This window comes from Orcinus orca, chromosome 19 (assembly GCF_937001465.1).
Source record: "Orcinus orca chromosome 19, mOrcOrc1.1, whole genome shotgun sequence".
Taxonomy (NCBI): Eukaryota; Metazoa; Chordata; class Mammalia; order Artiodactyla; family Delphinidae; genus Orcinus; species Orcinus orca.
This window is the reverse complement of record NC_064577.1, coordinates 51,026,923-51,054,218: the sequence shown is the minus strand read 5'-3', so window position 1 is coordinate 51,054,218 and position 27,296 is coordinate 51,026,923. Positions and strand designations below refer to the sequence as shown.

Sequence of the window (27,296 nt, the reverse complement as noted above, 5' to 3'; positions counted from 1 at the left end):
AGTGGTGCTGGGAAAACTGGACAGCTACATGTAAAAGTATGAGATTAGATCACTCCCTAACACCATACACAAAAATAAGCTCAAAATGGATTAAAGACCTAAATGTAAGGCCAGAAACTATCAAACTCTTAGAGGAAAACATAGGCAGAACACTCTATGACATAAATCACAGCAAGGTCCTTTTTGACCCACCTCCTAGAGAAATGGAAATAAAAACAAAAGTAAACAAATGGGACCTAATGAAACTTAAAAGCTTTTGCGCAGCAAAGGAAACCATAAAGAAGACCAAAAGACAACCCTCAGAATGGGAGAAAATATTTGCAAATGAAGCAACTGACAAAGGATTAATCTCCAAAATTTATAAGCAGCTCATGCAGCTTAATAACAAAAGAACAAACAACCCAATCCAAAAATGGGCAGAAGACCTAAATAGACATTTCTCCAAAGAAGATATACAGAGTGCCAACAAACACATGAAAGAATGCTCAACATCACTAATCATTAGAGAAATGCAAATCAAAACTACAATGAGATATCATCTCACACCAGTCAGAATGGCCATCATCAAAAAATCTAGAAACAATAAATGCTGGAGAGGGTGTGGAGAAAAGGGAACCCTCTTACACTGTTGGTGGGAATGTAAATTGATACAGCCACTGTGGAAAACAGTATGGAGGTTCCTTAAAAAGCTACAAATAGAACTACCATATGACCCAGCAATCCCACTACTGGGCATATACCCTGAGAAAACCATAATTCAAAAAGAGTCATGTACCAAAATGTTCATTGCAGCTCTATTTACAATAGCCCAGAGATGGAAACAACCTAAGTGTCCATCATCGGATGAATGGATAAAGAAGATGTGGCACATATATACAATGGAATATTACTCAGCCATAAAAAGAGACGAAATTGAGCTATTTGTAATGAGGTGGATAGACCTAGAGTCTGTCATATAGAGTGAAGTAAGTCAGAAAGAGAGAGACAAATACCGTATGCTAACACATATATATGGAATTAAAAAAAAAATGTCATGAAAAACCTAGGGGTGAAACAGGAATAAAGACACAGACTTACTAGAGAATGGACTTGAGGCTATGGGGAGGGGGAAGGGTAAACTGTGACAAAGCGATAAAGAGGCATGGACGTATATACACTACCAAACGTAAGGCAGTTAGCTAGTGGGAAGCAGCCGCATAGCACAGGGAGATCAGCTCGGTGCTTTGTGACCGCCTGGAGGGGTGGGATAGGGAGGGTGGGAGGGAGGGAGACGCAAGCGGGAAGAGATATGGGAATATATGTGTATATATAACTGATTCATTTTGTTGTGAAGCTGAAACTAACATACCATTGTAAAGCAATTATACTCCAATAAAGATGTTAAAAAAAAAAAAAAAGATAATGAACATTTTTCACTCCTAATTTTAACAGATAATAAGATTAGAAATTTCTTTGACTTAATTTTTATCATAATCTTTTTATTTTTAAAATAAATTTATTTTCGGCTACGTTGGGTCTGCGTTGCCGCGCGCAGGCTTTCTCTAGTTGCGGCGAGTGGGGGCCACTCTTCATTGCGGTGCACAGGCTTCTCATTGCAGTGGCTTCTCGTTGCAGAGCATGGGCTCTAGGCGCACGGGCTAGTATTTGTGGCACGAGGGCCTCAGCAGTTGTGGCACACGGGCTTAGTTGCTCCGTGGCATGTGGGATCTTCCCGGACCAGGGCTCAAACCCGTGTCCCCTGCACTGTCAAGCAGATTCTTAACCACTGCGCCATCAGGGAAGCCCTATCATAATCTTAAGGAACAAAATTTTTACTACTTTTATTGACATGCCATCTGTACCTCTAACAAAATACTAGCTTTAAGAATTTTCTTTTCTTTTCTTTTCTTTCTTTCTTTATTTTTGGCTGCGTTGGGTCTTCGTTGCTGCATGTGGGCTTTCTCTAGTTGCGGCGAGCGGGGGCTACTCTTTGTTGCAGTGTGCGGGCTTCTCATTGTGGTGGCTTCTCTTGCTGTGGAGCACGGGCTCTAGGCGCACGGGCTTCAGTAGCTGTGGCATGCGGGCTCAGTAGTTGTGGTGCATGGGCTCTGGAGCACAGGCTCAGTAGTTATGGCACACGGGCTTAGTTGCTCCACGGCATGTGGGATCTTCCCGGACGAGGGCTTGAACCCATGTCCCCTGCATTGGCAGGTGGATTCTTAACCACTGCACCACCAGGGAAGTCCCTAGCTTTAAGAATTTCAATAGGCAGAGGATTCTGGAAAGACTGCCAAAATGGCAGCATAGTTTTTACAACTCTCTAAATCCAAACATAAAACAAAACAAAACAACTGAACAACAAAACCAAAAGCTCACAAACAACATTTATAACAAAATTAAATGACAGGTTATCTCCACAACCCCCAAAACACAAGCAGGTAAAGACATACCAATTATAACCACAAAGACCTGCATGATATCAACAGTGTGGGAGAAAGGAAAGAGAAGCAATGGGACGTCTAATGGACCCGAAAGAAGGAAAACCACAAAATGGACAAAAGTTAGTCACTGAAAAGCATCACAAGCCACATATGACAGCTGAAACTGAAGAGTTGCTCAATATAATACCAACTGAGTATAAGGGGGCCTAATATAAAAAAGTCTGAAAACTAAATGCAGTCTAGTCACTCTAAACTCTTAAAGACGAGTAAGTACGGCCTTTTAGGACAGGTCCAAAGACTGCAAAGGAAATGCTAGGAGGAAAATAAAAGATAAACAGCATAGAAATAATACAAACAAAGGAAGGAAAAGGTCCAGATGAGAAGGGAAGAAGAATGAGGAAATCTCTCAGAAAGCAAGGCACCAGATTTCTGATTGTTATCACACTGGCTGGCTATCCACATGCAAAAGAATGATGTCGGACCCCTACATCATAAAAAAATTAATTCAAAACAGATCAAAGGTCTAAATATAAGTCCTAAAACTATAAAACCTTAGAAGAAAACATAGGGGAAAAGCTCCATGACATTGGAGTTGGTAAGGATTTCCTGGATATGAAACCAAAAGCAAAAATAGACAAACTGGACAACAACAAAATTAAGAACTTCTATGCATCAAAGGACACAATCAACAGAGTAAAAAGAAACCTTACAGAATAGGAGAAAATACATGTAAATCAGGTATCTAATAAGGGGGTCAATATCCAGAATATATAAACTCCTACAACACAACAAAAAACTTGATTAAAAAATGGGCAAAGGACTTGAATACACATTTCTCTAAACAGGATATACAAATGGCCATGAATAAGCACATAAAAAGATGCTCAACAACATTAATCATTAGGGAAGTGCAAATCAAAACCACAATGAATTACCTCACACCCATCAGGATGGCTACTATCAAAGAAACAGAAAACAAAAAGTATTGACAAAGATATGGAAAAACTGGAACCCTTGTGCATTGTTGGTGGGAATGTAAAATGTTGCAACCACTGTAGATAACAATATGGTTCCTCAAAAAACTAAAAACAGAATTACCGTATGATCCAGCAATAGTATTTCTGGGCATATATCTGAAAGAATCAAAAGCAGGATATTGAAGAGATATTTGCACACCCATGTTCACAGCAGCATTAGTCACTATAGCCAACAGGTAGAAACAACCCAAGTGTCCACTGACAGATGAACAAATAAACAAAATGTGGTATATACATACAATGGAATATTATTCAGTCTTAAAAAGGAAGGAAATTCTGACACATGCTACAAAGTGGAGGAACCTTACAAACATTATGCTAAGTAAAAGAAGCAGTAACAAGAAGATGTTACTGTGTTACGATTCCACATACATGAAGTATCTAGAGTAGTCAAATTCATAGAGAAAGTAGAATGGTGGTTGCCAGGGGCTGAGGAGAGGGGGAAATGGGGAATTACTGTTTAACGGGCAGAAAGCTTCAGTTTTGCAAGTAGAAAGAGTTCTGGAAGTTGGTTACAAAACAATGTAAATATACTTAACAATACTAAATGTACACTTAGAAATGATAAAAATGGTAAATTTTATGTTATGCATCACTTACCAAGATTAAAAAAAGAGGAAATAAAGAGAATAACATCCCTACAGACAATGAAAGCACCCTAGAAAAACATACTCAAAGATCAAAATTGTAACCATTTCAAAAGAACCTAATAGACACTAAGAAAATAATATGATGGCCCACAGGAAGAAAAGAAAAAATAAGAAAATAATATGATATGAAAGAATAACACAAATCAGTATTAGAAAAACTCAGAAATCAGGTAATAGGACTAAGGAAAGAGAAATAAAAGGAAAAGTTATTTAAGAAATAAAGACTGAACTAAAAGGAACACAAGAGCAAATAAGCACAACAGTTTATATCTTTCAAAAAATAAGTGAACAAAAGAAAATTTTAAAAATTAAAAAGAAATGAAGAAAAAGCTGAAAAGTTCAGAGAGAAAGTGGTAAATATTGAAGACAGGCAAGGAAGATGTAAAATGAAGATAATACAAGTCCCAAGAGAGAAAACCAAAGACAGAAACAAAGTAAATATTTAAAACTATAATTCAGGAAACGTTTTCTTTAAAAAGTCTAAAACTACATATTGAAAGAGCCCAGCATGTAACTGAGAATACTGACCGAGAACAACCAAAACATATAGTAGTAAATTATTGGACTTAAAAAGAATTAGATTATTTGGGCATCTAGACAATATTAGCAAATGCCTTTTAAGGATCAGTTTATCATCAGACTTTACCAAAAGAAAATGGAATTGAATATTTAAGACACCCAGTGAAAGAAAACATGAGCCAAGAATTTTGCATCCAGCAATACTGGCTTTAGCTTATAAAGGACAGAAACTATTTTCAACACACAAAAATTCAGGAAATATTGCTTTCATTAGCCCTTCCAGTAGAATTTACTAGAGAACAGCTTTGAACACCCTAACTGTTGTCCAGACATGGCATAGTGAAATGTGGAGAGTATATTTCCAAATAAAATTTTAAACATTTCTCAGTAATCAAATCAATGATGGAATTAGAGTTCCCCTTCTGAGATTTTTGTGTTTGTAAGGTGAAATAAGGCAAATAAGTGATTGATTATGAGATTATAATTCTATCACTTCCTATGGCTTCAAAAAGTAGGATTCCTAGAATAGAAGAAAGGAGATACAGGTGTAATGTAAAGAGATTATGTTTAAAAAACTCTATAATCCTTAATTTGAATTGTAAACATGAGCATTAACTCAGGAGTTATTTTATCTCTAAAAAATACATACACACATGTGACACCCTGATATTCTACAATTATATAGCAATTGTAAAGTGTTCATAAATATTTTTTCTCTATTAAGATCACTGGAGTTTTTCCACTTCAATTTTAAGCACACTCCTACCCAGTTTTTCTCAAAGTATGGTCTTTGGGCTAAAAACAAACAAATAAAACTTCTAAAATGTATAACACCAAGAATGAACTAGGACTTTGGGTGATAATGTGTCAATGTAAATTCATCAAGTGCAAAAAATGTACCACTCTGGCACAGGGCATGTTGATAGTGGCAGAGGCTGTGCATGTGTGGGGGCAGTGGGTGCAAATAGAGCTCTCTGTACTTTCCACTCAATTTTGCTGTTAACCTAAAACTGCTCTAAAAAATAGAGTCTATTAGATAAATTTTTAAATACATACATACATACATATTAATCCCTCCCCCTTCCCAAACCCCCACATACATTTGCCTATGTAATTCCCTAGTTCTGTTCATGAAGAAAGCCTAGAAACAGTGACTAACCTGGTAGAAATGAGCACCCTTAACACCCAGTTTGGTCTTGAAATACAATTTTCCCACTAAAAGAAATCAGGGCTTTTTGGATAAAATGACCAATTTTCAGGTACAGAGTAGGAAATGTACAAGATGAGACTAGAACATCTTGCCACGGAAGAGGACAAGAAAGCTAACTACTAGCGTCACTACTAGACTATTAGGGTCAGAGCAAAGTGACACAGAAGCCAACTTAAAGAGACTAAATATGTATAAATCCATGAGTTCATAATGATATTTTTTTTAAAAACCTAGTTAATTACTTTCAGAGAATAAGGAAAATCACTAAATAACAGGAAAGAGTCTTGCCTATTCTATATGAACTGTAATACTGGATAACCAAACAATAGGTAAAGGTAAGCATCTCTTTATAAAAGCATTACACGTAATAAGCAAAAAAGAAACAAAATGAGAATCACTACTCTGCAACTTCCAGTGAATTAACAGATGTAGGCAATGTTCATCAATATGACAAAAAGATATGCAACTAGATATGATATGATAAAAGCACACACTACTGCTTATATTCTTGCCATTGGAATTGACTATGCAGCTCATCATACCACTGGGTCCAGCTGCCAATATGCAGCAAATCTACAGGTCAAAGAAACATACTGAAATGCACCATGAGTATGCAGTCAACACACATGTGTTTCTGATGACCATCTGTAAATGTATTTTTTTTAATGATTTTTAAAATAAGAATTTTAAACATTTCTTCTAAATGTTAGTGAAATAAGGTTCAGTAATATGCCAGTGTTTACACTGTTTATATTTAACTCATTTTTTTCACAGGTTTAGCAACATATCCTATAAAGAAACAAAATTGTCATTACTTTAATTCCTTTCTCCACTAAAAAAGTGAACCAGTGTACTATAGAACCCTAAAAGAAAGATCTTGGTTTCAAAATTTATTAGAAATAATGAAAAACTTACTGGGTAAACTTTTAACCTCCAACAAAGTCCTGAAACTTGAAGAGGTGGACTGTAAACAGGATCTGCTCTCTGACGCAAAGTACTAAAGTAAAAGAAAACCAACTGAATCCCAAGATCAAAACTGTTGGGAAATAGCAAACAGGCAAAAACAAAACCCAACCACTTCATGTTACTTATTTGAAGTCCTGGACCAGTAAATGAAGGTGACTGAAGAAGTCAAGATTCCACTGTATAAATTTATATATACTAACATTCTGAAATAAAAGAAACTTTAATGATACAGAAATATTCAGCAGTATCTTTTAAGTTTCAGGTTAAAAAAAAACCCTCAAAATTTTGTCATTTAAGGGAAAAGAAAAATATAACTAAGTGCCTTGAATCTAATTACCACTTCAACAGTCTTCCACCGTTAAAGGAAAAAAAAAAAGTTTCTTCCTCACATCCCCACAGTATAATTATCCTTTTCTAATATGGAAAAAAAATGTGGGGTAATCCTCGGTTTATATCTTAGCCACAGAATTATCCCATAAGAAAAAACAAATTAAATGGGGACTGGTATAAGTTCTCAGTTTGGCCTTAGTTTGATGGTATCACCTCTTGGGATTTTCTCTTCCCAAGGCAAGACCTTTTATATTCTTCATTCCCCACTTCCATGCTGCCCTTTAAGACAAGTCCCTTAGGACCTTTGTGTTTTAATATCTTGGCTTCTAATCTTAGAGAAAAAGCTGTAAAAGCTAACAAACTTAGCATGCAAGTTACAAAGCTTACAAATTTCTTACAGTAATACCCTCCCATCCACAATTTCTTACTTCCCGCCACTCTTATTTCTGAGGATGGGTAGGAGGGCTCATTGATCTCTATCATCCCATTCACCTTACCTTACCAGCAAAGGCTAAGTAGACCCTCTTCTTTAAAAAAAAAAAAAAAAGTTCCATTCCCCACCCTACAGGAGCAATCCATCTAGAAGATATAAAACAATCCAGACAAATGACCTCTATGTATCTAATACAAAACTTGTTTCTTCGAAGACTACACACTGAGTGACAAAGTTCATTAGGTCTGTATGCTACCCAGGAAGGACACCTACCTAGCTCTTACTTACGTACACATACAAAAAAACACTAAAGTTGTCAAAAACTCTTACCTGAAATTCTCTAAAACAAAAGTAGCTGAATCATAAGATGGTACCAACTCACTAAAAAGAAACAAAAGAGAAAAAAATTATTTGGCTTATACAAGTTTAACATTTCATTTAATTAAGAAACAAAGTCAGACTTCCCTAGTGGTGCAGTGGTTAACAATCTGCCTCCCAATGCAAGAGACACGGGTTCGATCCCTGGTCGGGGAAGATCCCACATGCCAGGGAGCAACTAAGCCTATGAGACACAACTACTGAAGCCCGCGTGCCCTAGAGCCTGCGCAGCAACTACTGAGCCCACGCGCCACAACTACTGAAGCCCGCGTGCTGCAACTACTGAAGCCCGCGCTCCTAGAGCCCATGCTCCGCAACGAGAAGCCCGCGTACCGCAACGAAAAGTAGCCCCCACTTGCCACAACTAGAGAAAGCCCTCATTCAGCAATGAAGACCCAACGCAGCCCCCCAAAATAAATAAATCTTAATAAAAAAAAGAAACGAAGTTAAGTCTCTCAGTAACATCTTACAAATTTTATTAAACTAAAATAAGGCCTTAAGAAATATTTTTAAAATTTTATTAAACAACATTAAATCAAATGAATTCATAAAACCATCAAAAGCTGACATCAAAGGTTTGCAATTAAATTGGAGACTCAACAAATACTTTATAATATAGCTTTTTTAAAAAAAGGCAATATATGATTAAGTATTAAAATAACTATAAGAGATATTTAAAAACTAATATGGAAATAGGAAAAGAAAAAAGTTAGGTACTTAGGCTGGACACCTGAAATAGAAAACATATAAACTATTTTAAAAAATCAAAAGAAACAACAAAAGGATAAAATATTACAATAAATCCCCAAACTTCCTTCTTCGGAACAAATTATGAGGAATATTGACAGACCCTAAATACTTTGAGACTATTTACTAGCAAATAAATCTATACAATTTTATAGGATAAGAATACATAATCACATAGGGGTCAAGCAGGATAAGCACATTAACAGTTTCATGGCAAGGCAAGATTACCTAGGGAACTTTAGTTCCATACAGTCTTCTCCAAAGAGAACTAAACTACATCCATAGAGCTAAACTACATCTTCAAAGAGAACTAAACTACACCCACAGCACGCTAATAGTCTCTAGCACTGTCATTAGAACACCTCAAAAGTCAGAGATAGTAAAACATTTATGATAAAGACACTATCATACATAGTGTTGTAATACAGTGTAATATATTTAATATATAAAATTATAAATTTACCAAAAAGATAAACTGCAAGCCATTTCACCACATATTCAGCTATATTTTCTAAAGTTCAATTCATGAAAATGTGTTATTACCAAAATAAGACATAAAATGCATCTAAAGCATTTTCACACTGTGACAGTACCTGAAGAAATTAGTGGTTTGCCAGTAGAAATATAGTATACATTATTAAAAATACATCAGTCTTATTTTATGGTTAAGTATATGTAGCTAAACAGCTCACATCTTTTTCACAAGTAGATGTGGTTTGCCTTGCAACTATTAACTGTAGAGCTATTATCCAATTGTCAAGCACCCCTAACCACAGCCCTAGGCAGTAGTTACCTTTTCTCACATTCCTCATTCCTAAATCCTTTTGTCTGGTTAATCCTTACAATTCCTTCAGATAACAAATTAGAAGTCACATACCTTTGGAGGTCTGCTCTAACTTCTCCCCAAGATACGCTCTCTTAGCATTCAATATACACAAAACTCCAATTATCAGAACCAATGCAATTAATGCCTGGGAAGCCTTCCTGGAACCAAGAACCTAATCAGAGCTCCAAGGAATCTCTCCAGGATAGTCTTCAAATTTGGTCAAGTTATAATATGCTTTTGGCTATAATTTTGTGCAACTTCCAACTGCACAAACGTTGTTCAGTTCTCCCACTAAACATCTTTCAAAATGTCTACAGACATTATGCAGGCAATCCCCAGTTGCCTGCTGATCTTCATACTGTTTCTTCCACCATGTCCTTAATACTCGGTGTGATATATTTCCTTTGTTGTTGTTTTTGTTCTAAGACCAGAATATCATTGTCCTATTTTTAATCAGCTCTTGAGGGTCAAAGAGCTCACCAAGACACAAAATAAACAGAAGATGAAGAGGACATGTTTAACTTAGAACAGCGAGATAGAAAGCTTACAAGTTAAAGCATACAGGTAGCTAAAGCTTACTAACCAAGAGGGTACAGTATGGCTCTCACTTGCTGAGAATAAATGTTAACATTCAGAGCACAGAAAACAATTATCAATCCTACTATGACATACTCCTACATATGTATAATTTTTTAGCCAAAACTTTTCAGACACTAATAACATTATATTAAATTAGTGCTATGGGGAAGCATTAAAACAGGATACATATACTTCCCCTATCACCAGTCATCACATTTTATTTTATTACTGCTTCAATCACCTATCTTTTTCACTAAATCACAATATGAGGGAACAAGAACTCTCTATTGTGCTCTCTACTTGTACCTGGCACGTGCCTGGAACATAGCTGGCATTCAAATATTCACTGAATGAATGGATATTTACAAATATTTGCTGGAAAATTCTTGTAATTTGGTAGAAGTATTTACTCAAAATTTCTTTTGCATTCTTTACATATATACACAAAGCCACAACAACCGCTAAGCCACCTAATTCTATCAATTCTACCATCCTTAAGTATTTATTAACATCTCCACATTATGCTCACTTGTTCAGAGGTTATCTATAATCATACTGGTGTTACCACTCTGTCTGCAAATAAGGCACAGCTTTATGTTCTCAAACTTTTATTTCTGTACCTCTTCTACTCTGGTCTTTATGATGACTGGACTCATCTCACGATGGTGTCCGTGAAGCTTCACGGAATACGGAGAGGCTAGCCTCAAAACATCTCTAGCCCAGTATTCTGAAAAATACTGATTTGCAAATCTTTAGACCAGAGACTTCATCATGACTTAAGGGATGAACGGAAGAAAAATAGGATAAGTATCCATTGTTCCCTTGAGAAAACAGACTGGTCAGCTACATAAAAACTGGTTTTCCATCCCAACTTGACCATTCTCCCAGAAACCAAAACTCTTTATGGACTGAGAACTGTACTTTTCTGCTATTTAAGTCCTCCCTGAGAGACTTAAATGCCCCAACAATACAGCCCTTCAAATTCTGGTTGAAATGATTTCTCTGCTGACTTCCAAATATAGCAGCTCTTATCACATCCCCATATTTTTGTTCATGTATACATATCCTATTCTCATCTGCCTAATGAAATTCTAAGTATCTTTCAAGGTCTTCCACAATTCCTTTCTAGGCTATGAAGTCATCTTTACCACAGCAGTCTACCCTGACTTCTCAGAATTTCTGATGTAACTAAGTAACAAATATTCAATTTTAATATACAATTCTCTACCATTTCATGTGGAATATATATCCAGTAAGATTACTTCCTCTTCCATGGCTCCTATGCAGGACTTACAACAGTGCTGAGCACATAGATGACCTTTAATAAATAACATTACTTTGTTTAATGACCTTTTATTCGCCATTGTGGCTCTATCACAAATCATCAACCGATGGAATATAAGGTACTCAGTTCCATGATCTCAAAGCTTAGAAACAATCACCGCTGCTTTGAACATCTAAACTTTGGTCTCTAACTTAATGTCCATAAATGCTAGCCTTTCTTTCTTCTTTTTACATATGTATGTATGTATGTTTTTATTTATTTAATAATAAATAAAAAAAGACTGCGTTGGGTCTTCCTTACTTCACGCAGGCTTTCTCTAGTTGCCACAAGCAGGGGCTACTCTTCATTGCGGTGCACGGGCTTCTCATTGCAGTGGCTTCTCCTGTTGTGGAGCGTGGGCTCTAGGTGCACGGGCTTCAGTAGTTGTGGCTCCCAAGCTCAGTAGTTGTGGCGCACGGGCTTAGTTGCTCCGCGGCACGTGGGATCTTCCCAGACCAGGGCTCGAACCCGTGTCCCCTGCACTGGCAGGCAGATTCTTAACCACTGCACCACCAGGGAAGCCCCTAGCCTTTCTTATTTGGCCTTCTTTTCTTTGCTGATCAATGAATCAACAGATGGAACACCTGCTTCCTCTATACTGCAAATCATAAACTAAGTTTCTAATAAAAATTACAGTTAAGTTATAAGGCAAGTTTTCCAGTAAGACAGTAAGGTTTACTAGAGAGGGAGAGGGCCCTAAGGTGACCTTTTCCCAGGGAAATCTCCTTAATTATCAGAGTTTTATTTTTTACTTTTTGGTGGTTTTTTTCCTTATTGATGTGCCTCCTACCTCCCCCATCCCAACCCCAGTTTCAGTCCCTTCCATCTATACCCAAAAAAGAAGGTAGTGAAAGGAAGGTATTATTGGGGTTCTGAGTCCCTTGTGCAATTAGAAAGGAAAAAGAAATCAAAATAGGGACTTCCCTGGTAGCAGTGGTTAAGAATCGGCCTGCCAATGCAGGGGACATGATTCGAGCCCTGGTCTGGGAAGATCCCACATGCCGTGGAGCAACTAAGCCCGTGCACCACAACTACTGAGCCTGCGTTCTACAGCCCATGAGCCACAACAACTGAGCCCACGTGCCATGACAACTGAAGCCCGCACACCTAGAGCCCAAGCTCCACAAGAGAAGCTACCACAATGAGAAGCCCACGCACTGCAACGAAGAGTAGTCCCTGCTCGCCGCAATTAGAGAAAGCCCGCACACAGCAACGAAGACCCAACACAGCCAAAAAAAAATAATAATAAATAAATAAATTTTTTAAAAAAATCAAAGTAATCACTTGATGTGACAGAAACTGACACTCAAGAAGTCAAGCAGAGGGACTTCCCTGGTGGTCCAATGGCTAAGACTCCTCACTCCCAATGCAGGGTGTCCAGGTTTGTTCCCTGGTCAGGGAACTAGACCCCCACATGCCGCAACTGAAGATCCCACATGCCACAACGAAGATCCCACGTGTGGCAACTAAGACCTGGCGCAGTCAAATAAATAAATAAATATTTTTTTTAAAAAAAGAAGTCAAGCAGAGTTGCTTGCCTGATAACCTGTTGCAAGTAGTATCAGTATAGGAGTTTACCTCTATCAATGGTACCCAAACTTTACTGCAGAGTTACTTGAGGTGCTCAAGATTCATTTTCTAGATACCATCTCCAAAGACTGTCAGGGAACAGGCCTGAGAATTTTCATTTTGGAACAACACTCCTGACTCTGATACAGGAGATCCATGTACCCTATTCTGAATTGTAAAACCCTTATCTTCATATATGGTATTTATATCAAAACTCGTTTCATTCCACTGATGACGGATAGAGTAATTCAGAAAAGGTATCTTCAAAACTGAAATGGCTGACCACACTATCAAAGAGGCAGCCTTGGAATATTAATGAATATCCCTAGTTGACTCAAATCTATTTAACAAGAGCAAATACCCAGCCCTTTTATTAATATTCAGTGCTTGAATAAGATATAAATATTTTACCTGGCTTGTTAGTTCACAAAGAAATGAAGACTTACCTTATTGGTCAGGGAGAACTACCTGAGTTCTAGTTGTTAGCAACAGCTTTCTTTTGAAACAAGTATATGCATTTGCACATAAACTTCAAAAGAAAATAAAGCAAAAAAAAAAGTGTCGTACCTGGTAAAGTCTGGTGGAACAGGAGTGGTAACAAAGGACGCCATGGGCTTTCGATGAACTTGCTGAAACATCATGAGGATCTCTGAGCTCTTAGATATCAACTCACTCTTACTACAAGATCGCAACTGTTTGAGGAAAAGAACTGTCTGAATAAAAAAATTACTATGCATTGGCACCCCCAAAATCCTTAATAAAGAAGGAAAATGGAAATTATTCTGGTTATATACTGAAAAAACTGAGATAAAGAAAAATATTGGGTTGGCTAAAAGTTTTGTTCGGTTTTTTCTGTAAGCTGGCTGTAGTAGCACTTAGTTGTCTTTAACTTCATTCAAAAGTTTTGTTAGATTGTATGTGACAGCTGTCATATCAGGGTGCATTTAAAGAAAGACTTCTCAAAATTGGTGAATTTTTGTGTAGCCATTTTAACACTGAAGATGGAACAAAAAAAGCAACATTTTCGGCATATTATGCTTTATTATTTCGAGAAAGATAAAAACGCAACCAAAATGAAAAAAAAAGATTTGTGCAGCGAATGGAGAAGGTGTTGTGACTGATTGAACATGTCAAAAGTGTTTTGCAAAGTTTCGTGCTAGAGATTTCTCGCTGGACAATGCTCCACAGTCGGGCAGACAAGTTGAAGTTGAGAGCGGTCAAATTGAGACATTAATTGAGAACAATTGACGTTATACCATGCGGGAGATAGCCGACATACTCAAAATATCCAAATCAAGTGTTGAAAATCCTTTGCAACAGCTTGGTTATGTTCATTGCTTTGATGTTTGGGTTCCACATAAGTGAAAAAAACCTTCTTGACCATATTTCCACATGCGATTCTCTACTTAAACGTAATGAAAATATTCCGTTTTTAAAACAAGTTATGACAGGGCTTCCCTGGTGGCGCAGTGGTTGAGTCCGCCTGCCGATGCAGGGGACACGGGTTCGTGCCCCGGTCCGGGAAGATCCCACATGCCGCGGAGCGGCTGGGCCCGTGAGTCATGGCCGCTGAGCCTGTGCGTCCGGAGCCTGTGCTCCGCAACGGGAGAGGCCACAACAGTGAGAGGCCCGTGTACCGCAAAAAAAAAAAAAAAAAAAAGTTATGACAGGCGATGAAAAGTGGATACTGAACAATAATGTGGAACAGAACAGATCATGGGGCGAGCAAAATGAACCACTACCAACCACACCAAAGGCCGGTCTTCATCCAAAGAAGGTGATGCTGTGTATATGGTGGGATTGGCAGGGAGTCCTCTATTATGAGCTCCTTCCAGAAAACCAAACAATTAATTCCAACAAGTACTGCTCCCAATCAGACCAACTGAAAGCAGCACTCAACAAAAAGCGTCAACAGAAAACGCATAATATTCCATCAGGACAACGCAAGTCCGCATGTTTTTTTGATGACCAGGCAAAAACTGTTACAGCTTGGCTGGGACGTTCTGATTCATCTGCTGTATTCAACAGACACTGTACCTTCAGATTTCCATGTATTTAGGTCTTTACAAAATTCTTTTAATGGAAAAAATTTCAATTCCCTGGAAAACTGCAAAAGGTACCTGGAACAGTTCTTTGCTCAAAAAGATAAAAAGTTTTCAGAAGACGGAATTATGAAGTTGTCTGAAATATGGCAGAAGGTAGTGGAACAAAAGGGTGAATACGTTGTTCAATAAAGTTCTAGGTGAAAATGAAAAATGTGTCTTTTATTTTTACTTAAAAACCGAAGGCACTTTTTGGCCAACACAATAGCTTCTTTCAAAGTGGGTTTGAAAGTTAAGAATCTAGGTTTATTAATTTCCATTATAACAGTAAAGTTATTGAGTAAATGTATTTGATTTTAATGTATTTTTCTCTCATTGTATATTAGCATAAATCCAATTCTAAGCAACTACAAATGTATTTTAGACTGGTACAGTGAAGCCATTATGTATATAAATGAACAAACCCCTAAAAGTCAACGACCTTCAAACAAGGATTTCTCAAATTGCACTCCAGGGAACAGAGAAATGTTACGACCTAACACACAGAAAAAAGTCTTAACCTCTATCAATCTAGGAAACATTAAGTTATACCAAAGGTAAAAAGTGAGAAATCCAACTTTAGCAAAATAAGCATGGTAGTTAAAAGACTACTGATTCTGTACTCAAGACAACCAGTTTGAAGTCCTAGTCCTGCCACACACCAATTATGTGGCTCAGAGTCTGTTAATGTGTAAAACTGGAATAATATCTACCGCTGCTTGCTGTGCTGGTTTGTTAGATCAAGCATGAAGCTGTATGTGAGACAGCTTTGTAAACTGCTATGGGCTGAATCGTGTCCCCACCCCAAACTCATTTGTTCCAGTCCCAACCACCAGTACCTCATAGTGTAACTATATTTGGAGATAAGCCCTTCAGAGGACAAAACGAGAAGGCAGCCATCTGCAAGCCGGAGAGAGAGGTCTCAGGGAAAACCAAACTGCCAATACCTTGATCTTGGACTACCAGCCTCCAGAACACTGAGAAAATAAATCTCTGTTGTTTAAGCCTCTTAGTCTGTGGTGTTTTGTTACGGAAGCCCTAACAAACTAATACACTATCAAGTGCCATACAAATGATATTCAAAAACCCACGACAACTGGGTTTATGTCTTTTAGAAGATAGTTGCTTACAGCTCACCAAGAATAACGATATAACATAACTGGTATCATATGATAAATACCAAAATTTATAGCTTTCATTCAAATATTTATTGAATGCATACTATGTGTATCCTTCCTTGACCTTATTTCCTCCAAAGGTAGACTTTTAAATAGATACCTTTAATAAAGTTAAGGTAGTTCCTTTTACTCTTAGTTTGCTGAATAATTTGGCCATGAATGAGGATCGAATATAATTGAATGTTATTTTAAAAATTAATATTATTCTATTCATTTCTACTTATATGTTCATGTGGTTTTGCCCTTTAAACTCTTGAGTTACAATCAAGAGATTTTTCTGATAATGAAACATTCCTTTCATCCCTTTCATTAACCCTACCAAGTCTTGCTTTCTTGTTTTGTTTTAGTAAGTATCCTACTAATTTTGATTTGTCAGTATTTTAACATTACGGTATTTATGTTTACAATAGAGTTGGGCTTTAATTTTGTTTTCTTACAGTGTTCTTATGCTGACTCGTTATTAACATTATATCAATCTCAAAGACTGAGATGTTAGCTTTGGTACATTTTGTATTCTTTTAGGAAAAAAAAGTGCTTATGATAGATAACAGATATTTAAAGATCTGGTAAAAATTTTCCATTAGTCTGGATCTGATGTCTTTTGACTATATACTTCCAATATAATTTACGTAATGTTTCTTACTTTAAATTATATTCTTTCTTAGGTCATTTTTGGTAATTACAATTTCCTGGAAAACTATCTTCTTCATGTAGATTCTACCTGAATAAAGTTGCTCATTTGTGTAAAGCACATAGAATAGTGCCTGGTATATAGTAAATGCTATATCCATAATTACTTTGTAAAATATTTTTATTATTTAAATTTCTACTATATTTGTAGTCACGTCCCATTTTTCTTCCCAATATACTGTTGGACATTTTCTTCATTTTTCCTAATCAACCTTGTTAGAGTATCTTCCATTAAATTAATTTATTCAAAGATCCAATACTGGGTATGTTGATCCTCTCAACTATTTCATGGCACTCTCTTGTTATTTCATCACTGCCTCTGTGATTTCCTTCCATTTTATGCTTCTATACCATTGTTCTTTTTTGTCTTTTTTCACTTATTCATAATTTCTTAAACTTCATTTTAGACTAAAAGTTTCCTTCTAAATATCCTGTAGCTACATCTATTTTAATAATTTATCATTCCAATGGCAATGTCCTCCTTCACTTAAGAACTATGGAGATATTTAACATATATTTAAATGTGTACTTACATACATATATGTAAATTTTTAAACTGTGTTTTTGATATCTATCTTAATTATACTGTGGTCACAGAACATGTTGTTTATATAAATTTATTAAATTTCTTCAGAATTCTATATACCTTAGTATGTGACAAAATGTTGAAACTGTTCCATGTGGACTTAAAAAGAATATATATTCTTCAGTTTGGGATTCAGAATTCCACATATACCTTTTAAATAAAGCTCTCAATTTTCTTTTTCAAAGATCTTCTATTCTTACAATCTTTTGTTAGTTGGAACTATTAGTTTATCAGATTTAAATAAAATAAAATAATTTATTTTTAATCACTCACTACAGATAGTAATTTTATGAAAATCTTATAATTCTGTCAGCATCTGCATTATATATAATGAATTTATGTTTTGGGAACACAAAATCATAACTGTCCTATCTTCCTAAGGTAGATTGCTCCCTTTTTATCACTCGTAATATTTTCACTTTAAATTTCTCATCATTCTCTAGATCTGTCTTAAGAAGTTCACCATGGGATTTTTAAAACTTCGACTTAATCCATTTACATTTATTTTTATTACTGATGTCAGTGTCATCCACTAATGACAATACACAAAATCCAAAAAAATACTCAACCTAAAAATAACCAAAAAAAAAAAAAAGGAACAAAGAGCAGGTGGAACAAACAGCAAGATATTAGACTCAAACTTCACCCTATAAGTGAGCACACTAAACATCCCAGTTAAAAGTCAAAGACTGTCAGACTGAATTAAAAAAACTAGAGCCAATTGTATGCTGCCTACAAGACACACACACTTTAAATATTTAGGAAAAAATACATTAAAAATAAAATGACAGAGTAAGATATGACATAGTAATACTAGTTAAAAGAAAGCTAAAATGGCTTTTTGACATCAAATAAACTAGATTTCAAAGCAAACAGGTCTTTCACACTGATAACGGAAACAATTCATCAAAAGAATGTAACAGTCCTTGGACTTCCCTGGTAGCACAGTGGTTAAGAATCCGCTTGCGGGCTTCCCTGGTGGCGCAGTGGTTGAGAGTCCGCTTGCCAATGCAGGGGACACGGGTTCGTGCCCCGGTCCGGGAAGATCCCACATGCCGCAGAGCAGCTGGGCCCGTGAGCCATGGCCGCTGAGCCTGCACTTCCAGATCCTGTGCTCCGTAACGGGAGAGGCCACAACAGTGGGAGGCCCGCGTACCGGGGGAAAAAAAAAAAAAAAGAATCTGCTTGCCAATGCAGGGGACATGGGTTTCAGCCCTGGTCAGGGAAGATCCCACATACTGTGGAGCAACTAAGCCCGTGTGCCACAACTACTGAACCCTCGTGCCACAACTACTGAAGCCCACACGCCTAGAGCCCATGCTCCACAACAAGAGAAGCCAACGCAATGAGAAGCACGCCCACCGCAACGAAGAGTAGCCCCCACGCGCCACAAGAAGAGAAAGCCCACGTGCAACAACGATCCAATGCAGCCAAAAATAAGTAAAATAAATAAATTTTAAAAAAGAAAGTTAGAAAAAAAGAATATAACAGTCCTAGATGTTTATGCCCCTACTAGTATGGCTTCAAAATTTATGAAATTGGGGACTTCCCGGGTGGTTCAGTGGTTAAGACTCCACACTCCCAATGCAGGGGGCCTGGATTCGATGCCTGGTCAGGGAACTAGATCCCGCATGCTGCAACTAAAAGATCCCATGTGCCACAACTAAGACCTGGCTCAGCCAAATAAATAAATAAATATTTTTTAAAAAACAAAAACCAAACAAACAAAACCCAAAATATATGAAGCAAAAACCGAAAGAACTGCAAGAAACAGACAAATCCATAATTATTGCTAAAAATTTCAATACCCCTCTCTCAATAATTGATAAAACAAGGAGACAGAAAATTCGCAAGGATATAGTAGACTTGAATATCATCATCAACCAACTTGACCTGACATTATAGACTATCAGAAAAATCCCCAAATATTTGGAAACTACTTGAGTCAAAGAAGTCACAGGGGATATAAGAATGTATTTCAAACAGAAAGGTCTCAAATCAATAACCCCAGCTTCCACCCTAAGATTTTAGGAAAAAAAGAGCAAATGAAACTCAAGCTAAGCAAAAGAAAGAAAATAGTTAAATCAAAATAAAACTCAATAAAAAAGAAAGAAAAACAACAGAAAAAAACCAAAACGAAAACCAAAACCTAGTTGAGAAGATCAACAAAAATCAATATCCTCTAGCCAGACTGAGCAGGGAAAAAAGATAGAAGATACAAATTACCAACGTCAAGAGAGAAGTGACATTTCATTCTACAAATGTTAAAAGGATAATAAGGGAATATTATTAATTTTATGCCAATAAATTTAGCAAATTCAAATAAAATGGAATAATTACTTGAAAGACACAAACTACCAAAGCTCACTCAAGAAGAAGTAGGCAGGGACGTCCCGGGTGGCACAGTGGTTAAGAATCTGCCTGCCAATGCAGAGGACACGGGTTCGAGCCCTGGTCCAGGAAGATCCCACATGCCGCGGAGCAACTAAGCTCCTGTGCCACAACTACTGAGCCTGGACTCTACAGCCCGAGAGCCACAACTACTGAAGCTCATGTGCCTAGAGCCCATGCTCCGCAACAAGAGAAGCCACCGCAATGAGAAGCCCTCCACCACAACAAAGAGTAGCCCCTGCTCGCCACAACTAGAGAAAGCCCGCACGCAGCAACGAAGACCCAATGCAGCCAAAAATAAATGAATGAATGAATGAATGAATGAAAAAAAGAAGTAGTAGGCAATATGAACTGCCCTATATCTAAATTTTTTTTTTTTTTTGGTTGCACTGCGCAGCATGTAAGATCTCAGTTCCCTGATCAGGGAATGAACCTGTGCCCTCTGCAGAGGAAGCACAGAGTCTTAACCACTGGACTAACAGGGAAGTCCCAAGAACTGCCCTGTATCTATTAAAGAAACTGAAAACTTTTTGTTTTCCTTTTTTCTTTCCACAAAGAAAACAAGGCCCAAATGGCTTCATTGGTGTATTCTATCAAACAACTAAGGAAGAAACATTATCAGTTCTACACAACTTCTTCCAAAATACTGAAGAGGGCATAATTTAAAGCTCATTCTTTAAGGCCAGCATTACTTTGATAACAAAGCCAGACAACAATTCTTTAAGAAAAGAAAACTACAGTCTAATATCCTTCATGCACAGAAGTGCAAAAATCTTAAACAAAATTTTAGTTAATCAAATCCAGTAATATATTAAAACGACAATACATCAATCAACTTAGGGTTTTTAACCCAGGATAAAAGTTGGTTTGATATTTTTCTTAAATGTTCATCTATTTTAAGAACTAAAAAGAAAAACCATATGATCATCTCAATATATGCAGAAAAAGAATTTGACAAAATCCAATATTCAATCCTAATGAAAACTCTCATCAAACGGAATAGAAACGAATTCCTAAACCTGATGAAGGACATCTACAATAAACCCACAGCTAACATCATACTTGAATCAACATTATACGAGAAGTTCTGGGCAGTAACACCTAACAAGAAATAAAAGGCAGCCAGATCAGAAAAAAATCTGTCTTGGACTTCCATGGTGGTCCACTGGCTAAGACTCTGCGCTCCAAATGCAGGCGGCCCGGGTTCAATCCCTGGGCAGGGAACTAAATCCCATATGCCGCAACTAAGAGTTCACATGCTACAACTGAAGATCCCATGTGCCGCAACTAAGACCTAGCAGCCAAGTAAATAAATAAATAGAAACACAGAAAGACAGGAAAGGAAGGGGGAAGGGGGGAAAGGGAGAGGTAGGGAAGGAGGGAGGGAGGGAGGGAGGGAGGGAGGGAGGGAGGGAGGGAGGGAGGAAGGAAGGAAGGAAGGAAGGAAGGAAGGAAGGAAGGAAGGAAGGAAGGAAATCTGTCTTTATTCAGAGATTACATGACTATCTGCAGGCAATCCAATGAATCTACAAGATAGCCACTAGAACTAATAAATGAATTTAGCAAAATCACAGGATACAAGATCAATATATAAAAATCAATTGTATAGATACAAGTCAGAAATTGGAATTTTTAAAAAACATCCTTTATCATATCAAAAATTCTGAAATACTGAATAAATCTGACGAAAGATGTGAAAAACTTGTACCTTGAAAGCTACAAAACACTGCTGAAATAAAGTCTTCATGAAATGAAGACTCAGTATTGCTAAAATATCACATCTCCCTAAATTGATCTATAGATACAATGTAATTCTGATCAAAACCCCAAAACTTTTTTTGGCAGAAATTAATAAGCTGATTCTAAAGTTCAGATAAAGATGCAAAGGATCTGGAATAACAAAAAACAACTCTAAAAAAAAAAGGAAGAGCAAAGTTGGAGAGCTAACACTGCCTTTTATTATAAAGCAACAATGATCAAAACAGTGCAGTAGTGACATAAAATAAATCAATAGACAATGTGTATATGGACTAAGTTTTGAAAAAGATGCAAAGGCAATTCAGTGAAGAAAGGCTAGTCTTCAACAAATAGTGCTGGAAAAACTGGATAGCCATATATAAAAAACAAAAACAAAAAGACTACCTTGGATCCATACCTCACATACAAATATGGACCAGGGACTTCCCTGGTGGTCCAGTGGTTAAGACTCCACGCTCCCAATGCAGGGAGCCTGGGTTCGATCCCTGGTCAGGGAACTAGATCCTTCATGCCACAACTAAAATATCCTGAATACTGCAACTAAGACCTGGTGCAGCTAAATAAATAAAATTTTTTAAAAAAAGGATCAAAATGGATATGCCTAAATATAAAACCTAACACTACAAAACTTCTAGAAGAAAACACAGGAGAAAATCTTTGTCACCTTGGGTTAGGTAAAGATTTCTTAGCTATGACAGCAAAAGAACAAATCGGTAACTTACACTTCATCAAAATTTTAAAACTTCCCTTTAAAAGACACTTTCAAGAGAATGAAAAGACAAGCCATAGACTTGAAGAAAATCTTTGCAAAGTACATATCTAATAAAGGACTTCTATCCAGTTTTTTTATAAAGAACTCTCAAAACTCAGTAAGAAAACAAACAAGTCAATAAAATGATGGGCAAAAGATCTGAACTTCAAACAACAAAGAAGATCTGAACAGACACCTCAACAAAGAAGCTATATGGATGGCAAATAAGTTCAAGAAAGGATGCTTAGCATCATTAGGTATAAGGCAAATGCAAATTAAAACCATAATGAAATATTATTACACTCCTATGAGAACAGCTAAAATTAAAGATTGACTATATCATGTGTTAGCAAGGATGTGGAGGAACTGGCACTCTCAAAGACTACTGATGGAAATATAAATGGTACAATCTCTTTGGGAAAACAGACAGCATTTATTAAAAACCTAATCATGTATCTACCACTCTATCTTAGGAGGACCCAGGAGAAAAGGAAATATATGTCCATCTATAGATTTGTAAATGAATGTTCACTGCCACTTTATTTGTAAAACCCAAAACCAGAAAGCAAACCAAATGACCATAAACAGTTGAATGGAAAAACAAATTGTGGTATATACATACAATGGAATACTACTCAGCAATTAAAAAGGAAACAACTATTGATATATGAATGAACTGCAAAATAATTCTGCTAAGTAAAGGAAGTCAGACATACAACAAGTATATAATGTGTATGATTCTAATTACATAAAATGCTAGAAAAGGCAAAATTATCTATAATGACAGAAAGGAGATAGGGGGTTGCCTGGAGAGGGAAGTGTTGGGAGAAGCAGGAGAATTTATACAGAGGCACAAAAAATTCTGGAGGAAAAAAGTTACTACTTTGACTATGGTGATAGTTTCGCAGGTGTATACATTTGTCAAACCTTATCAAATTATACACTTTAAATACATGCAGCTTATTTTTTGTCAATTATCCTTCAATAAAGCTGTTAAAAGAAAAAAAAAAGTGCACAGATCCCCAGATCCCACCCCTACTCCACTTATAGCTGGTTTAAATTTGTCCTATCACTCCAGCAGAAGGCTACTAGTTTATTCTCTGGAAGGGATAAAATAAAATCTCTGGACTAGGAGAACAACATGCACAATTAAGAATGGGAATACTGGGGAATTCCCTGGCAGTCCAGTGGTTAGGACTCCGAGCTTTCACCACCGAGGGCTCTGGTTGGGGAAATGAGATTCCGCAAGCCGTGCAGCACGGTCAAAAAAAATACTGAAGAGAAAAACAATATATAAATACTTATGTACTGAACTCTACCAGCCAAATGTAAAGATTGAATAAAAATATTTTCAGACATGCAGTCTCAAAAAATTTATTCTGATTACCCTTTCATGAAAGCCACAGAGGAAACGTGATACCAAAACAAACGTGTAAATCAAGAGCATGGAAGCCATGAAAATCAGGAATCAGGATTCTTGGGTTGAATCCCAAGAAAGAAATGAAGGGGATCCCCAGGATGATAATTAAGAGAACAACTGCATGAGACAGCTGTGTATCAGGCATAGAGAGGAATTCGAGAATTCCAAAAACCAAATTCAAGACAGATAAAATTATCAAATATTTATGTGACACTATACATTTTATTTATTCATTCACTATGTACTTTATCCCCACCTACCCCGAATCTAAATTATAAACTCTCTGAGGATTATTTTGCCATTGTGTCCACTGTTGTGTTCCAAAGCACCTAAAGCAATGCCTGCTATCTATTTGGTATGTAATAAAAATTTCCTTAATAAATAAAAATGCTAATTTTACCCTAAGAATCATTATGTGTAAGTAATTGGCAATAATATTCTATCTCGAAGTTACCACTTAAGTCACAATGTCAGAAGATTTTAATGTTTTAAAGATTCCTATTGGCTATTATTCCCAGTCAAAATAATTCTGTGTTTTTCAAAAACAAAATTAGTATTATTTTATCTAGTTCCCATACATGATGGAGAAACCTTGAATCAGCTGATTCCTATTTCATAAAAATCCCTACTATAGCACACAGATCCCCAGATCTTTTGATCTTACATAATCTGTCAAAAAACTTTTAAAGTACATGAACAGAAAAAGGATAAAGACTTTATCTCATTTCATTTAATATTTCATCACCTGGTGCTCTACTTCCTGAAGTAAGGATTCCAACAGTTCTGTTTCTTGTGTCAGAGATGTCTTCTGACCTATTTAAAAAACAGGAGAAGACCAACACTCAGGCTTCTTATGGTTCAAGAATAAAGTTAAATTTCATTGAACATGTTCAATAACAAGGAATCAATCTCAAGTAAGCAAAACTTCTTCATTACAGCTACCCTAAAAATTTTTTCCAGAGTTTTAATTATAGTAGCTTTGACAAGAGGATTTCAGAACCAACCCTAACTACAGTTACAAAGGACAATGCAGGGTCTATTAAATACTTCTAAGAAATATACAGTGACAGTATACTTTGTAATGAAATTAACATTATTGCTTCTTCTAAAGGAATATAAAGCTATAGAAAACTAACATTTTTAATCGATCAACTATTCTAAAATAATTCCTCCCCCCAAATTTAAATGCAGCCTAAAAAGATGAATGTAGTTAAGTGGGCCATTTGTTTATATTAAATGTCAGCAAGAGCTATGTGCTTTGAACATAATAGGAACCTGTAAAAAAGAATGTCCAGAGAGGAAAACAGTCTCAAAGAAGCTGGAAACACAGAAGGATAAAGGAATTATTGTTACAGAAATTATTATTATAGAGAAGCAAGAAAGAAACTGCTTTACATGACACAAAAACAAAACAAAACAAAACAAAGATAGGCACGCTTGCCAAATCAGACCACCTACTTTGTAAATCACAAAGTCTGAAGAGCTGGAAGCATATCCCATGAAGTTAGCAGAAGTTGTATCAATTTGGTGTAATGTTAATTGATACAGAGGAACAATTAACAGGTAGAACTTCTATTTTTTAAAGCAATCTTTTCCTAGCCTATAATAACTCACCAACCACTGAACCTCAAGGAGGTTCAAAGCACCATGTACACAAGCAGCATAGAAAAACTCACCCATCAGTGTTATAAGCTTATTCTTCAGCTGTGTGTCTAACCGTGCAATCATCATCTCCACCGCATTTCTAATTTCCCGAACACGCTCATCTTTTGCACTTCTGACAGCTTCGACATTTCTTTCCTAGAAGATAAGCAGGTAAAAAAATTTTAGGACTCCTCTGGTGGCGCAGTGATTATGAATCCACCTGCCAATGCAGGGGACACGGGTTCGATCCCTAATCCGGGAAGATCCCACATGCCACGGAGCAACTAAGCCCGTGCGCCACAACTACTGAGCCTGTGCTCTAGAGCCCGCGAGCCACAACTACTGAGCCTTCGTGCCACAACTAGTGAAGCTCGTGCACCTAGAGCCCATGCTCCACAACAAGAGAAGCCACTGCAATGAGAAGCCCGCACACCGCAACGAAGAGCAGCCGCTCGCCACAACTCGAGACGGCCCGTGCACAGCAACAAAGACCCAACGCAGCCAAAAATAAATAAATAAATTTATAAAAAAATTTTAATTGAAGAATTTTTTTAAATAGAAGTAAACAGACATTAATGCAATCACTGCAATTATTCTTAAAGTCAGCTGAATTCCTGAAACTCAGAAAAAAATTCTTAAACAATTAAAGCATAACAAAGTACACAATATTTTAACAGTTAAACAGAAAGATATGTAATTACAAAAAAAACTGCTTTGGGTAACACATACAAAACACATACTCAAAGCCCCAATCATATAGGAAACTACTGTTCAAAACCAAAAAATTATACTAAAGCCAGTTCACATCACACAAAACTCTAAAACAAATGAAAAATTTGAAAAACCACATCTACTCCAATTTACAAAGTTTTAAATTTTTTTCAGAACGAAACAAACAAAGAAAAAAATAGGGTTTTTAAAGATTGCAGAGCACATAGTTTTTTTAATAGCATACTACCAAAAATAAAAAGCAATCTTTCCTATACTTAGTATTATTATAAGCACAGCAGTGAAAATCTCAAACTAGAACAACCTCCCTAATGCCCAAATTAAAATGCTGTCAAGAGAAAATAATAGAAAAAAAGGTAACTAAACGAAGGCCAAATAGAAGCCATCCAACTTGTTTATATTCCAAAATGACTTTGTGTAGCATACATGTAACTCAAAAACATTATTTTCTGTATAAAGAATGTTATAAATGATGATCTCGATCTTGATTCCTACATGAGTACAATAAAGACAACATCTTGAGTTAGGAATGGTCTGCAAACCTCAGGAATAACTGTCATTCTGGTAACTTTAAACAAAATATATTCCAAAAGTATATTTAGTACTTAAATGTTTGATGCTTATTACATTTTCCCATAGAAATATTACAAATGGTAAATAGCTCACCAGAGCTCTTTGACCCATTCAGTATCTAAAGAGTAGTGTTAAATATTACTCTTTGAATTCTTCAGTTTTAATTCAGGACATCAGAAATAGTTCATTCCCTGGTAGCAGAAACTCTCCCAAAGAATGAATGACTTAATGACTGTAAAAGTCAATACTGATTCTGTTTAGGAGTCAATTACTGACTATGTAACAAACAGGTTTATTTAATTCATTCACTGATTCGCTATTTCTGCATAAGAGGAGGCAATTCTCTGGCTCCAACTTCAGAACAGGCAAGGGGTTTGGATGCAAATTCCTCAGCTAGTTTGAAGTTGGTGAGAACTATAAGTATATCTTATCAAAATTTCAAATCTTGAGTTCAACATCTGATTGGTTTATATTATGAAAAATATATATTATAGACTATAAAAGGGA

At 36.5% G+C, this 27,296-nt stretch overlaps 1 protein-coding gene across 8 annotated transcripts in view; it reads right to left on the bottom strand.

Moving 5' to 3' along the window:
• The window catches only part of TRIM37 (tripartite motif containing 37), a 162,104-nt gene that overhangs the window by 116,531 nt on the left and 18,277 nt on the right, over positions 1–27,296 (bottom strand). For all 8 annotated transcript variants that reach the window (XM_049702321.1, XM_049702325.1, XM_049702322.1 and 5 more), the window contains exons 7-11: positions 25,520–25,643; positions 24,589–24,656; positions 13,556–13,680; positions 7,896–7,946; positions 6,752–6,833 (exon numbers count right to left, since the gene is read on the bottom strand). In XM_049702321.1, coding sequence (XP_049558278.1) covers positions 6,752–6,833; positions 7,896–7,946; positions 13,556–13,680; positions 24,589–24,656; positions 25,520–25,643 — 450 coding nt within the window. The remainder of the gene's footprint in view (positions 1–6,751; positions 6,834–7,895; positions 7,947–13,555; positions 13,681–24,588; positions 24,657–25,519; positions 25,644–27,296) is intronic.